This window comes from Mixophyes fleayi, chromosome 4 (assembly GCF_038048845.1).
Source record: "Mixophyes fleayi isolate aMixFle1 chromosome 4, aMixFle1.hap1, whole genome shotgun sequence".
NCBI lineage: Eukaryota > Metazoa > Chordata > Amphibia > Anura > Limnodynastidae > Mixophyes > Mixophyes fleayi.
The window spans coordinates 204,416,371-204,430,209 of NC_134405.1; the positions used below are offsets into that span (position 1 = coordinate 204,416,371).

Consider the following 13,839-nt stretch of genomic DNA (forward strand, 5'->3'; position numbering starts at 1 on the left):
CAAGTTACTCAGACAATGCTGAAAGAAGGAGTCACATTATATTCCATCTGATTATAAATTAACCCATTAGATAGGGCTGCCATGGAATATGTTAAGGAAATTATATCTGTGAATAGAATTTGTTCTTTTGGGGAGGAGATAACCTTTAACCTAGTTTACAGAGTCAGAAAGTATTCCACTTCTTCTTACAGTGATTTCCTCGAACCATGCCATGTTGTTGGTAACTGACTGGTCAACTCTGAACTAGCTGGAATCATTTCTTTTGATGTGCACTGAACTAGTTAGATCACACCACATCATTCCATTTTGTTTTAAATACTTGTTTCTGCTCAGTGAGTAAGAAACCCTGTTTGAGCAGTTATCTGCTGCAGTACTATGATAATAGGTCTTGGAAAGAATAAGGTATCTGTATTTAAAATGCAAAGAAAAATACATGCAATGTTACTGAACAAAACACATTTACTAAAATAGAGGTTAAAATATAAAAAAGCTTATTTTGAAGATTTCACCTCTTTCCCCAGAACACTCCTATAATACAAAGGTTGGCTGGGTTCAGGAATGTAAGTAAGCTGCACCTGTGATTAAGGGATATTTCATGTAATGTCCAACCCCCAATATTGCCAGAACTGTCAGGAATGGGGCAGTTCATTGTCCTTGGAGCTAAAGTTGCAAAATATCAATAGAACAGCAGCTAAGGCAGGCCTGATGCTTCTTTTCTTCAGCAAGTGCAGGTAATATTGGGGACTTTACAAGTAAAATTAGTTCTGTAAACATTAAATCACCTCCCAGAGATGTCTATTGATGTTTTTCTTGTCTCTGATAGAAAGCATAATTTGTATTTTTTTTTTTAATGCAAACAAATCTTTTAAAAAGTGGGTGAACTCAAATCACATTTCCATTTGGTATGTGGAAGCCGGAGAAGCCCACAGTGCGCTTTCTTCACAAAAGTCCTCAGATCTTTATTAAGGATCTAAAAATAAACAGATGCTTACAGGGTGTTCCTTCAAGTGCACAAATAGCTAAGTGCTTCTTTACATGTGTCCAGGAGCAATCTGTGCAACCAGTGCACAGAGGTGTGGTGAGAGGAGCTCCACCATTTACATATGTACAATAAATTACGTGATCACAGCGGCACCATTCTTGTGAATTGCTGGTTGCTTAATTGGCAAGGTTCTTTCCCAGTGCTGCTGGCAAAGCTTCAGATCCAATGTCCCAGTAACTGTCAGGTCAGATAATAAAGTATCTTTCTTTCTTTCTGTTCCAAAGATTTTCACCAGCACAGCTTACCATGTGTACTATGACCACCAGACTACTAAGCTGCAACTTAGCCAAATAACTATGTTGTGAAGCTTATTACGAAGTATCTAGTGTTCACGGTTTACTGGCTCGCCACCCCACTATTTAACAAAGTCCTCCGTCACAGGAGACTAACGTGATGTCAGATAGTAGCAGGACTTCCAAGATGTGAAGAAGAATCAAATACGTTGCTATGCAAACACTGGGTGCCCTTTACAAGAGAAGGTGTTATGCAAAGAAGCAATGGACCCTGCCTTCATTGACAGAAAATGTAAGGGTTTCTGTTCTATAGTACTTTGGGAGTTTGATATTTGCTAGCTAGGAATCTTCATAAAGCGCTGCCTTGTGTTATTGCTGTACAAGTCTGTTTGTGCTTGCTGCCGTCATAGCCAGGCATGAGCTGGAGTTGAGTAACTGTGCTCCATGCCAGCGCTAAATGAGACAAACAGGTCCCCCTCATTTCCGCTCAGGATTACCCCTTCCACATCTATCTCCAAATCTTCTGCAAAAAAAAATAAACAGAATGACACACTTATTTATCGGTTACATACTGCAGGGAGGAGATACACCCCCAACTCTTTTGATTTGCCATTACCCACCTTGATCAGAATCAGATCTCTCAGAAGACAAGGTAGAAGAATCCAGGCTGTCAGCTCTTATCCGCTCAGTGCTATTAGAAGGTAGAAGTTGTTTTAGTCTCTGTCGCAGCCTCTGTTGCTCTGTTCTTAGTTTTTCTTTTAGGTTCTTTGCTCTCAGCTCCTGATCCTCCAGCTTCTACAATTGACAATGTAGAGGTTAAAAGACTAGAAACTCTTTACATATGTGCTATTGAAATTATTAAGTATTTTTCTGGACCAAACGCAGAAGTTCACATTCCTCCCAAAACTGAATTATTTAACCTGCTGCACCAAAATCATCTGTTCTTTTACCTGACGCTCCAAGGACCAGTAATAATAATACATTTCTTTAAATTAATCATAGCTTTGATAATCAAAATGATTGCTTCACTTTCTGACATGGTAAATTAACCGACAACAAAACCATCTGGCCTGGTTGTGCTCTATGGCAGTGATAGGCAACCTGGTACACCTCAGGGGCCACACAGTTTAATTTCAGACAAGCTACGTTTAATCAAAGAAAGATACACCTCTCTGTAATAACATATCAGCAGGCATTTTAGCGAACCGTTACAAGCTATAACAAACAAATCAAAAACTAAAGCAGGAGGGAGCTGGTTCTCAACCATGTCCTCTGAGTCAAGTTAGAATTGATCTGCTTATCATCATCAGTTATTTATATAGCGCCACTGATTCCGCAGTGCTGTACAGAGAACTCATTTGCATCAGGGAGAGGGGGGAAGGGAGATCAAGGGTCAATTTTGATTGCAGCCAATTAACCTACTAGTATGTTTTTAGAGTGTGGGAGGAAACCAGAGCACCCGGAGGAACCCACACAAACACTGGAAGAACATACAAACTCCACACAGATAAGGCCATGGTTGGGAATTGAACTCATGACCCCAGCGCTGTGAGGCAGAAGTGCTAACCACTTAGCCACCGTGCTGCCCATGCTGATGCTAAAAAGTATCCACATAGACCATCCCTCAAATGAATATTGGACTACATATCCATACCACTCTTGTATTTGAATATTTTTCATTGTGCCTTTTTTTTTTTAAACATAAGTAACAATTTCCATATATTGACAGAACTTAGAAAGCAATAATGTGTCTCAAAATACAGTATATGCACACATGTGGAATACTCTATTTAGGCAGGATGAGGAAGGGAACTGCTGTTGTGTGTAGGTGGTGAGGATTCCTGCTATCTCCCAGCCTGTGGTGAACACAGTACCAGGAGCAAGATTGGGGTGGGAGTACTGTGTATGATACTAATTATAGGGAAATGCTTGTCAGAACCGAGAGCAGGTTAGAGCATGAGAAAGGAGTAAGCTGGTGGAATTGAGGAATCATGGAAAGTGACCTGCATATGTATCAAAGTAGTGAGTGTAGTAATTGGATGTAGAGGTATGTCCATTGACAAGAGTTAAGCTTTTTTGAAACTTTGCTTTAGTGAGTACCTGAAAGTCTACCTGCATCTGCTGTGTTTTATGGATACTTTGACTATGGGTTTCAGCAGACTTTGACCTTAATTGTTTAAAAATGTGAGCACCAGATTAGTCGTTGCCATTGCTACAGAAAAAAAGTCACATATACACAGTTTAGAATTCTGTCTAGGTAGCTGGTTGTGTCGGATTTCAGGCTAAGTACAAGGTATGATGTCAGTATAAGACCGAGTGTGATTAATACCAATTTTCCATTTGATATATTAAATGACCATACTGTGTGTAATATCAAACTAGTCGGTTGCTAGCTCTGGTTCTACAAATTTCACTGTGGGATCTGAGCAGTTTCTTAAACATACAAACAGAAATCCTGCTGCGTATAAACAAAATTATTTCCACTATCGCAGACTTAAAACCTCTAGTTCCTAAAACTTCTACAGATATATCTGTGAATGTTATTGTAGTGCTTTCATTTGGATATAACTGGTCCTTTAATGAGCCTCTCTGCTCACCTTGATGTGCTGCTTGGCCCTGTGCAAGAGGCTGAGAGTTGTGTGTCGGGAAGTGTCCACACTCAGAGGGACCTGCTGCTTTAATTGTTCCAAGCACCTCCGCAGCTGCGCTCTCCTGCAAATACAAATATTCAGTCCATGGGATAATGTGTTAATAAGGTTTTACTGCAGATACTTATCAAAATAAAACATGCTAAAAGAGCAACCCAAGATTGTACATTTCTATAATAGGCTATCAATTGCTGAACTAAATAATATACATGAAATAACTGATGTTTACACTTTACTAAGACGCACATTTACTAAGCTCATAAGTGGTTTTTCTCAGTGCTTTCCCACCCTTTTTATTTCAGAGCTTTATAAATATGCCCCTTTCGTCTGCACAGTTAAAACCAAATATCTTAAAACATCTGCTTAAAGGCACAACTTGTCTTGTATTATCACCATGTTACATCCAGGCCCTATGTAGCTGATGATTCTATAATTGAAAACTAAGCAGGAATGACAGAACAACTGCCATAGTGTGTCACCATGCTGTATTAAGCTTCTGTGCTTTGAGCAGTTTGTGCACTCCAGTAAGACAATATTACATTCTACAACTTCAGCACAATATAATCACTAAGCTACTCACCGGTGTTTCTCTAGTTCATTGTGGACAGACCTGCATACACAAAACAAACGCCTTTCAGTTACGGACTAGAAACAATATAGAATTTTCAACCCTATAAATTCATATAGAATGATTAGCACAGTAAAAAAAAAAGCAATTCTTCCATTTAGTCTGCCTACTGCACTTATTAAAATTATTTTAGTTTACCAATCCACCCCCTTCAAATACATCTTGTAAACAATTACAACAGATTTCTGTAACTTGGTACAGTATTTCCTAATACTAACCGTGATCAGTTCTCCTCACCACCAGTTTTATATTTCCCGCTATATAAACTCCATTACTATCAGTGTACAGTAATGAAATGTATAACAGCATTGCTGGTCAATTGTTGGGGGACTCTTTTCAGCTATTTACCTACCCTGTATAATAAGACGTTGAATGCCCCACTATCAAAGTTGTGCCAGCATACACCAGGATGCTACGATAATACCCAATTATGCTGGCTGGAGATGTGCTTTCGTGAAATTGTTATGGCTTGTGCATATATATGTTATTTATGTATGTCTCCCCTCAGTTCTGTTGCATGGAGACAGAACCTCACACAGAGAGCATAATCATTATGGAGATATGCATTCATCTTACCAAAGCACATGATGAAACAGGAGCTTCCTCCATCTCTGCTCACTATACACCTCTGTTCATCTGTCAAAAATGGAATGGAGTGAGACGGCTTTAAATAGTGCTCTCTGCACAGTCTTACATTAGGTTTAGGGGGGGGTGGGGGAGGAGGGGATTCAATTGTTCGACCATGCCACCGGAACAGTCGTGGGATACTCTGTGGCGTTGCAACATTGCAGATATCTCTTGGCACTTAGCAATGTTAGGGTACCATAGTACCCGGAAATGTGCACAGCCACAATGTTCAGTGTAACAACGCAGCTTGGTGTACTGGACATTGAGACAAAAGAGCTCCATTCTGAAAAAATACCTCCCCACTTGGATTTAGTTAAACCTCTTGAAGTTTCTTTCTTTGTGACCTCCAGCATTTTTTTTTTTAGCTTTTCATTATAACCATAAATCTCATCTACAACTAGCAATGATTATGGGACTAGCAGCAATGATATTCATGTGGGATAGCATGCATTATGCAACTGTGAACCTGCAAACTGTATCCACAGTTTTTTGTATCATGGCAAGTTTCTAAACTGTGCTGTTTTTTACTGAACAATCCTATAGCTTGCACGTAAGGTGGATAAAGGTCTGTTATGTACTATTGTATTCTCAAACAAGTATATTACTAGATTGCGTTTAGAGAAGAAATAAACGCTGTCAAAGTAATTACAATATTAAGGAAGCCAATTCAAATGCATTTAGTGGAATCTGAGATGAGCAATGAACACACAGGGGAGGCCAATCGGTTGTCACTTGTTTTCAAACACAATGCCATAGTGTTATCAATTAATGTATACTGTAAATTTGCAGACCTGGACAATGCATCACAAAGCTTGACTAATCAGGCACGCTGATCAGGAAGACTATATTGGCCACTAACTGAGCCACCTATTCTGTCAGTATATTACTAACACCTACAAGACTGAGTGGGCCCTGGGATCCAAATCTCACCTAACGCTGTCAGGGTTGCTGTTGGTTCTCTGTCGTTTTCTCCTCCCAAGAGTGGTGGTATCACAAGGCAATATGGAAGCATATCCATGTTCTGCTTCTGCAATGAAATTAAACAGTCTTTACAACTGTACATTCATGCCTGGGGAATTTTGTTTTAAAATGCGTTCTGCATTTTGATTTCTGTTACACAATTCACATTCTGAGGACACAGTAACCTTTTTTTCAATATAGCATGTTGCCTTTTTTTATCCATTAATACTTGTTTTATTATTTGTTAAATTGAATAAAAACATGATCAACTAATGATTTTTGCTGTAAATACGTAGATCTCAATGATCCCATGGCAACGGAGACAAAAGAGGAACGTTTACAGAAAAACTTGAACAACAAAACAAAAATCAAACATTGGAGAATGCCTAAAACAATAATATTATATTAACCTTTGATTTACAATGCTTGTGCAAAACTTTGAATAAAACAAAGTATATTAGAGCACACTAATAAAACTAGCTCAAAATACAAAAAGTGTTGGCACAGTAATGATTTCTGCATTCAACTTAGGAAATTAAAACAAACAGGTTTGGTGGCAATGAGCAACACCAACTTGTTTCTTTGCCCCAGTGTTCATAAATATTGCCACCAGAAGTGTGAGCAATCTAGTTGTTTTAACTCATTTTCCAGCTCACCACTGACTTTTTAAAACCATAGAAGCTCAAGTTCAGCAACATGGGTGTCAAGTATTGCTGGATTGGAATCTCTGACCAAACAGGGAGAAAATAGGTCAATGGTCAACAAGACTGTATAGCCAGATAGGCGAAGATATGCTGGAAATAGCAAACTAGTAGGTCATGTGAGCCTGATCAGCAGTCCAGATTATGTTGGCAAAACAGTAATGGAAGAAGTACATAGTTTAAATGCAGTGAAAGCATTTTATTGTGAGCAGCAAAGGTGTCAGCCTGAACTGAATAGCAAAAGTAAAAACGACAAAAGGTCTAGAAAGGGTGAGCGCAGAGCTTGGGGCTTGGATGGTGCTGGAAATGTTTATAATCTGACAGTTGAAGGAATAGGTAACAGGAAATGGTGAAGAAAAACAAGTGATCGCTTTAAGTGCAAAAACGGAGCAAATCAAGAATACATGCAGCCCTGAGGAGTAGGGAGTAATTATAAACTGGGTGCAGGACACAAAGAAATCTGGCACAGGAAACAGTAGTTATAAAATTACAATAATAATTATATTAAAATAATAACAAGAATCACCTTGAAACAGATATAGGATATATGTGGGGGCTGTGGTATTTCCTATGTAATGTGTACAAGAGACCCCGTCATTACCATCTGATCCCCTCCCCCTGCTAGGGAGTAAACAGGGGGGAGGGGGATCAGATATTAAACTGATTTGGTCCCAGGAAGAGAGTACACGTCCTTACCCCTCTCTCTCCTCTCCACATACTCGGCTGCCTGTAGCAGGACCTGCAGGTTGCTGGGCAGTTGATCCATGGCCGTGGTGTCGGGGCACTCTTGCTGTCAGCTCCCTGTGTCAGTGAAGGGCTGTGGCCTGCCCAGCTGCTTATGGTGCCAAGGAGAGGATGTGTCCTGGGTGGGGAGATCCTCGCAGCTCGGATCACTCTGGAGCCGATTCAGGCCGCTCTTTGTCCGGAGGGTTCTAGGCCCTCTCGGTGTCAACCCGCGGTCCAACTACTGTTCTCCTACACAATGTAACTGACACCGAGCGACTGAGCACAGCCCCGCCCCTGGACACGCCCACGGCACACACACCCACTCCAGCAGTACTCGTGCCGAGGTTCACCCGCCGCTCTCCCCGTGGGCACAGGAGTGTTTACCCGTGACTGCCCGACTCTTCCGGGGATGTGTCACGGGTGCGCTCGGTGTATGATACCCGTGTACTTCGTTACCATGGAGCTTCCTGAAACGGGCGGAGACTCCAGGGGGCGGAAGGTAATTGGCCACTGGACACAGTGGGCGTGGCCTGTGTGCAAGACGTCATGTCAGATGGCAACAGAATCAGGCGGGAGAGAGGATTCCTTCAAATTTCAAATCCTCCAGTTCTAAGACAATAGTGACATCCACTCTGTGTTCTATTACTGTGTGCAGGAGACGTGATGTCAGATAGGTCAGGTGATGGCGGACACTAACTCTGGGAGGGAGTGTAGCCAGAGAAGGGGAGAGATCTGCCTAGAAATAAGGGTATTTATGTTTATACGTGATTCTCATGAGTCATGAAAAGGTTACACTCCAATAGAATGGGTCTTGTCTTTACCTCTTGTAATACCCGTTGCTGTTTTACTTTGAGTATCCAGTCTATTATTGTTTGGAAAATCCTGTTTATTATTTACCGTTTTATCTTTTTGGAGTTATTTACTAAATACAAGGGGCCGTGATTTAACCAAAGTGAAACCTGTTCTCTGTAACAGTTTATTTTCTAATCTAATACATCAAAGACTATGGGGGTCTAAACATGCGATCAGCCATTGATCCTTGCACAAGTTTTGAAGGGTTTATGGCAGGAAAAAATGATAGATTTCTACTGCTATAACCCATTTACTGTTTCTTAACACAGTCCCCATAGATTATTAGAGGGACAGCAAAGTTCTGCCATTCATTAAGGTTTGAAAAGCTTTGTGCAGCAAGGTAATGCCACTCAGGGCCATGCAACAGGGGCAACTGCCCAGGGCACAACACTGAAGGGGGGCGCAATTTAGGAATATTTTAGGTTAATTTGGTTTAAATTGAGGGCTAGGGGGGCAGCATTTGTCTTTCTCACCCCAGGCGCTAGAATTCTAAGTTACGGCTCTGATGCCACTTCGGGATGGTGTTACCTGTCATTTTCAATTGAGTCCCTCACCTGTAGAAGTGCTATGCGCACAACACATCATCTATTTGCCAGTAGCGGTGAGTTATCGGTAAATAGTAAAACACATTTTGTGCTGGAGGGGGAAATTCATCGGGGCTCCCAGAGCAGCTCCAGCTTGACAAATTACAGCTGCCTGAGCTCCTGTGTACCGAACCATGCCTGTCTGGTGTTCCTCTGCCTGATTTGCTGTGTACCAGTTCCCATCTTGTTCCTGTTTACACAGCACCTCCCAGGTACTTCTCTCATAATGACCCTGTTACATCAATGCTTCATTATGCATGGCTGCGATTGGCAGCCAAGCTTGATTGTCACGACACGGTTTCAATAAATAGACCCCTAAATTCTACTATCCAAACTCTATGCAAATATATAGAGCCCGGGGCCTCAATTTCCTAAATCCAGGCCTGCAGATGACTCAGGTCGTTTGGAGGGCTATTCCCAGGTAACCTCTAATGTGAACAGCGAGACCCAAATTTTTCAACCCAGGCCTCACCGAAAGCTCCTCTTGTGATGTTACCAGGGAGACCTAGGCAGACCCGTGTTCAGTGTGAACACGGTCTATCTGGGTATTTGCCGGGGTGTCCTGCACTGTCACCCGGCAATATCCCGGTTCATAAAACCGGGATATTGCCAGGGCAGCAGTGTGAAAGTGGTTTAAGTTGACCAATGGAGGTCACAGCTATAGGTTAGCGCAGGTAATCTATTAAATACAGCAAATTATGTTGGTAAAGATAATATAGGAATAGATTTAAATGGAAACATTCTGTAAAAATGTTTTCTATACATAGTACTGTAGATGAATACTTATTACATGGAATGATTTATATACCTTCCATTTACTAAAGTTAGGATTGTGGTTTAAAATAATGGCATTTGGCCTTTAGTAAATCATATATTTTAAAAAGTGCCCATCAAAGCACATGAAAAAAAATTCCCTTCTAGTATTTGTGTGTCACCAATGAATTTATTTTCTATATTTTTCATAAATCTTTCTATTCACTTCCTTAAAACAACTCAATTTGATTTTTATTCTTCATTATTGTTACATTTTTATTTATAAGGCACCATAAAAGGTCTGCAGTGGCATACAGTACATGACATATACAGACAGTACAATGATCCATAAAATATTAACATGAGAAACAGTAGAAAAACTAGACATTTAAAATACACACACAGATAACATGGTCATGCAGATCAATTTATTTGAGACTAAGGGCTAGATTTACTAAGCGGCGGGTTTGAAAAAGTGGAGATGTTGCCTATGGCAACCAATCAGATTCTAGCTTTCATTTATTTAGTGCATTCTACAAAATGACAGCTGGAATTTGATTGGTTGCCATAGGCAACATCTCCACTTTTTCAAACCCGCAGTTTAGTAAATATACCCCTAAGTGCGAGTGCTGGTAATGTCCAACGTAAAGTAGGCCTAAACACAAGAAACCAGGGCTAGGGAAGCAGGCCAAGAGGTAAAGAGGGTGATGCACTAGTAGAAGGAGAACACGAGGAAAAATGAGCTTACATCCTAAAAGGGAAGGGGGAAGACACAAATAGAGTGCTACAGGATTTTATCTAGTTCTTTTGTTTCAAGTTCTATTTCCACATTTTTAAGAATCCTTTTCTTGTATATAAAAGTTCCATAAGAATTCATGAACATTTGCGTAAAATTCTATCCCACTCTTTCAGGAAATAAGCATGCTTAGTACCAAAAAGTTGGAATTTAATAATACACATTAGTCTTTCTAAAGCCCCAAATAAATGAACAAATATTTAGCTCTTCCACACTTGAGAGGTGGAAGATGTTCCTTAAAATTGGGGAGCAATACCAAACAGAACTGTAGTTTTGTAAAACGGTGTTAAAATAAGCTTAATAATGCTACACATAATTCACAAATATAGAAAGCAGCTTATTTGGTGTAACAGAGTCCAAGATATTTTATTATGTGTACTACATCAGTGTAATCCTTACTGAACATCCAGTCATGAATGTGCCAACTATAAGTCTGGAAATATGAAATAACTACAATTCATAATACACATGTGCAGTAAGGATTACACTGATTGATGAGGCATATAACAAAACTATAAAATATACATGCACACACAAATTCATTATAAAATGGTGAATTTTTATAAATAGATCCACAGCGTGCTTCAGATTACAAATGTAGGGCATTTCAGCCCATTTATTAAAGCTGCACTTACCTACCTGACACAGGACAAGTGCTATAATAATCATTTTCATGTTGCAGGGTGTGCTTAGAATGTTGAGACTCTAGAACCTTTCCAAAGTTCTCTCCTGTTGTTCCAAAGAGATCTAACCTTCAAAGTACAATAACCACTTTTAACAGAACTTTCCAATTTCATATAATGAGAATCAAGTTTACATTAACCAATATTCTAAACCTCTGGAATGAACACCTATCCTATGCTACTAAATATGTTTTAGTGCAAGGCCAAAGACAGCTTAATCTGTACATTTATTGGCCTGCTGGGACTGTCATCTAGGTTCATGCTTCTCTCTCCCACAGATCTAACATAACCTGGACTTCCAGGAAATTCTTTTGTCACCACAGATCTAATATTTTCTACCACTTTTTCACCAGACATTATTTGCAACTTGATGAAAAACTCCAGTTCAATTCCAGAAAAGTATTACCAGTATCTGCATATCTTCCATGGTCTCCATGCAACAGCAGCACTGAAGACTTGTCTAAGCATTTGTTTTTACGCCGCCCCTCTTCATTTTGTTAACAAGATCACCCTAGTGGTAGCTGCTATAACTCCAACTACCAGAACTTTGTACAGGGATGAATGCAATTTTAAATGCAGAGAAGTCTTAATCTGACCTTTTGTTCACCACTTGGAAAAACCGAAATCTGTTACAAGTCTATATAAAAGATCTATAGATGGCACCACATATCCACAAGTTTTGCAAGACTTGTCCTTTCCTTGGATTTTTTTTGTTTTTTTATGATGTTGCAGTGAAGGATACAAATTTATGCCACAGGTTCTGTACACTAGAGCTAGAGATGCTCGACCCCCTCCTTGCCCAAACCCTTTCATGCTGGGAATGAAAACACTTCCTGGCTTTCCTCAAACTAGTTTAGTAAAACACAGTCTTGAAAGCTAGATTCTCACTGGCAGACCACTGTAAGGAACATGGTTTAGCTAGTCTTTGCAGAACTGAATTAGATGAAAAGCATGGCAAATAACTGGTTTCACATTTTGAACAGAAGGTAACAGTATGAACTGGAAAGAATACTCTGTATACAGTACAGGTTTACAGAACAACCTCACCCTGCAATAGCTTTAAGACCCATCCTAAAGTGTCAGCATGCTTTCCCTTTTTCTCTGGGCGTCTTGTACCATGTATTATAACTTACAGATACCCATTTACACACGTTTGAATACTTCATGCATATTTGTTTCACAATAATTGACATTTTGTTTCCTTTGCCTTTACTGAAAATTAAAGTTTATCCTTCAAACAGTTTGCTGCAAACATGGTTATTTAACATTACCTAGGTTTTAAATGGCCTTTGATGATGGAACAGGAAGCTGCACTCTTTTTTTTTTTTTTTTTTTTTAAATAATTTTTATTGAAGTTTTTCAAAACATTGGTGAGAAAAAGAAACCAAACAATATACATGTGAAACACATGACATTTAAAAACCTAAGAAAAATCAAAGTAACAAAAAATTAATAGGTATGCTATTATTGAGAGATTAGCATGTTTTTCTTATTTTTGTAGTTCTGAGGTGGTGCAATTAAGTTATATATGTCTGTCATTTAAGATTCCAAGCATATGGAAATCATGTATTATGGGAACGGGAGAATATCAAGCGGTTGTTAATGGGGGCTCAGCCTTGAAGTAGTTTGTCCAAGAAGACCACGTATTTTGGAAATTCTCAGGTTTGTCTTTGAGAACAGCTTAATGCTTTTCATTCTGTAGATTGTCTCTTAAGAGTGCAGCTTCCTCAAAGAATGAAAAAGTAAAGCACCACATCTCAAATACTTGCAAATTATATATGATCTCTAGCAGTTCCTCTAAGGTCAACTTTCAAATTAAAACAAATGTTCAGATGCAAGAAAAGTGCATATCATAATTAATTCAGAGCGCTCGAAGTAGTGCTTATATTTTCTTATGCACTTCCTGATAACCAACATTACTAGTATCACCACATCATTTTGCGATTTCACAGGCTGTTGCCATTCTTCCTTCCTCACACATATGCTGCAGAGTTGGGAGACTACGTGGCTTATTTTTTAAAATCTTTCCCCAATGGGTTCCAAGTTCTATTGTTTGCTTCACAAGCCGCCGTAACTCTCCATGCCCACAGGACGCTTTCTGGCCGTCTCCATGACGACTGGGATGTCACTTCCTGTTTTCGTCCAACCGTTGCCTACACAACGATCGGGACACTCTGGTCTGTAGCGCCATGTCCCGGCATTAAGGGCAGCTGGGCGCAACTAGTTGGGGGCTTAATTATTAGTCAGCCTCTGAGACCGATTGCCCCAAGCTCGATTTCTCCGTGCCCCATTGGTCAGTCTCTATATTTAAGGTGGGAGGGCTTAGCCTCCCTGTCGGTTATAGCGTCCTGTTTCCAGTTAGCTGACCTGCTCCTGTGCTGTATTTGGTGAAAGCCTTTTGGATTGACTTCTGTGTATGACCTCTGCCTGTCTCCTGGATCTTGATACCTGCTTGTTGCCCTGATCTTCTGCCTGTTACCTGGACTTGTATAATCGCTTGTTGCTCTGACCCTGCTTGTATCCAACTTTCCCCACCTGTTCTCACTTTATGCCAGTCAGACATCATCAACTCAGGGACAGGCCAGAGGTCTGCAACTAACTCCGTG

The 13,839-nt window shown here is 40.0% G+C and overlaps 1 protein-coding gene and 1 long non-coding RNA gene across 2 annotated transcripts; one reads left to right on the forward strand and one right to left on the reverse strand.

Moving 5' to 3' along the window:
- Positions 1-441: 441 nt before the first annotated feature.
- Positions 442-7,967, reverse strand: MXD3 (MAX dimerization protein 3). The gene is made up of 6 exons (XM_075209162.1): positions 7,536-7,967; positions 6,109-6,205; positions 4,504-4,533; positions 3,873-3,987; positions 1,896-2,070; positions 442-1,798 (listed from the first exon to the last, which is right to left on the reverse strand). The coding sequence occupies exons 1-6, from the start codon at positions 7,603-7,605 to the stop codon at positions 1,680-1,682; spliced, it is 606 nt and encodes a 201-aa protein (XP_075065263.1). The 5' UTR covers positions 7,606-7,967; the 3' UTR covers positions 442-1,679.
- Positions 7,968-8,011: 44 nt separating this feature from the next.
- Positions 8,012-12,474, forward strand: LOC142152480 (uncharacterized). The gene is made up of 2 exons (XR_012691342.1): positions 8,012-9,213; positions 11,587-12,474. It is a non-coding gene; the product is annotated as an uncharacterized LOC142152480 (long non-coding RNA).
- The last annotated feature ends 1,365 nt before the right edge of the window (positions 12,475-13,839 follow it).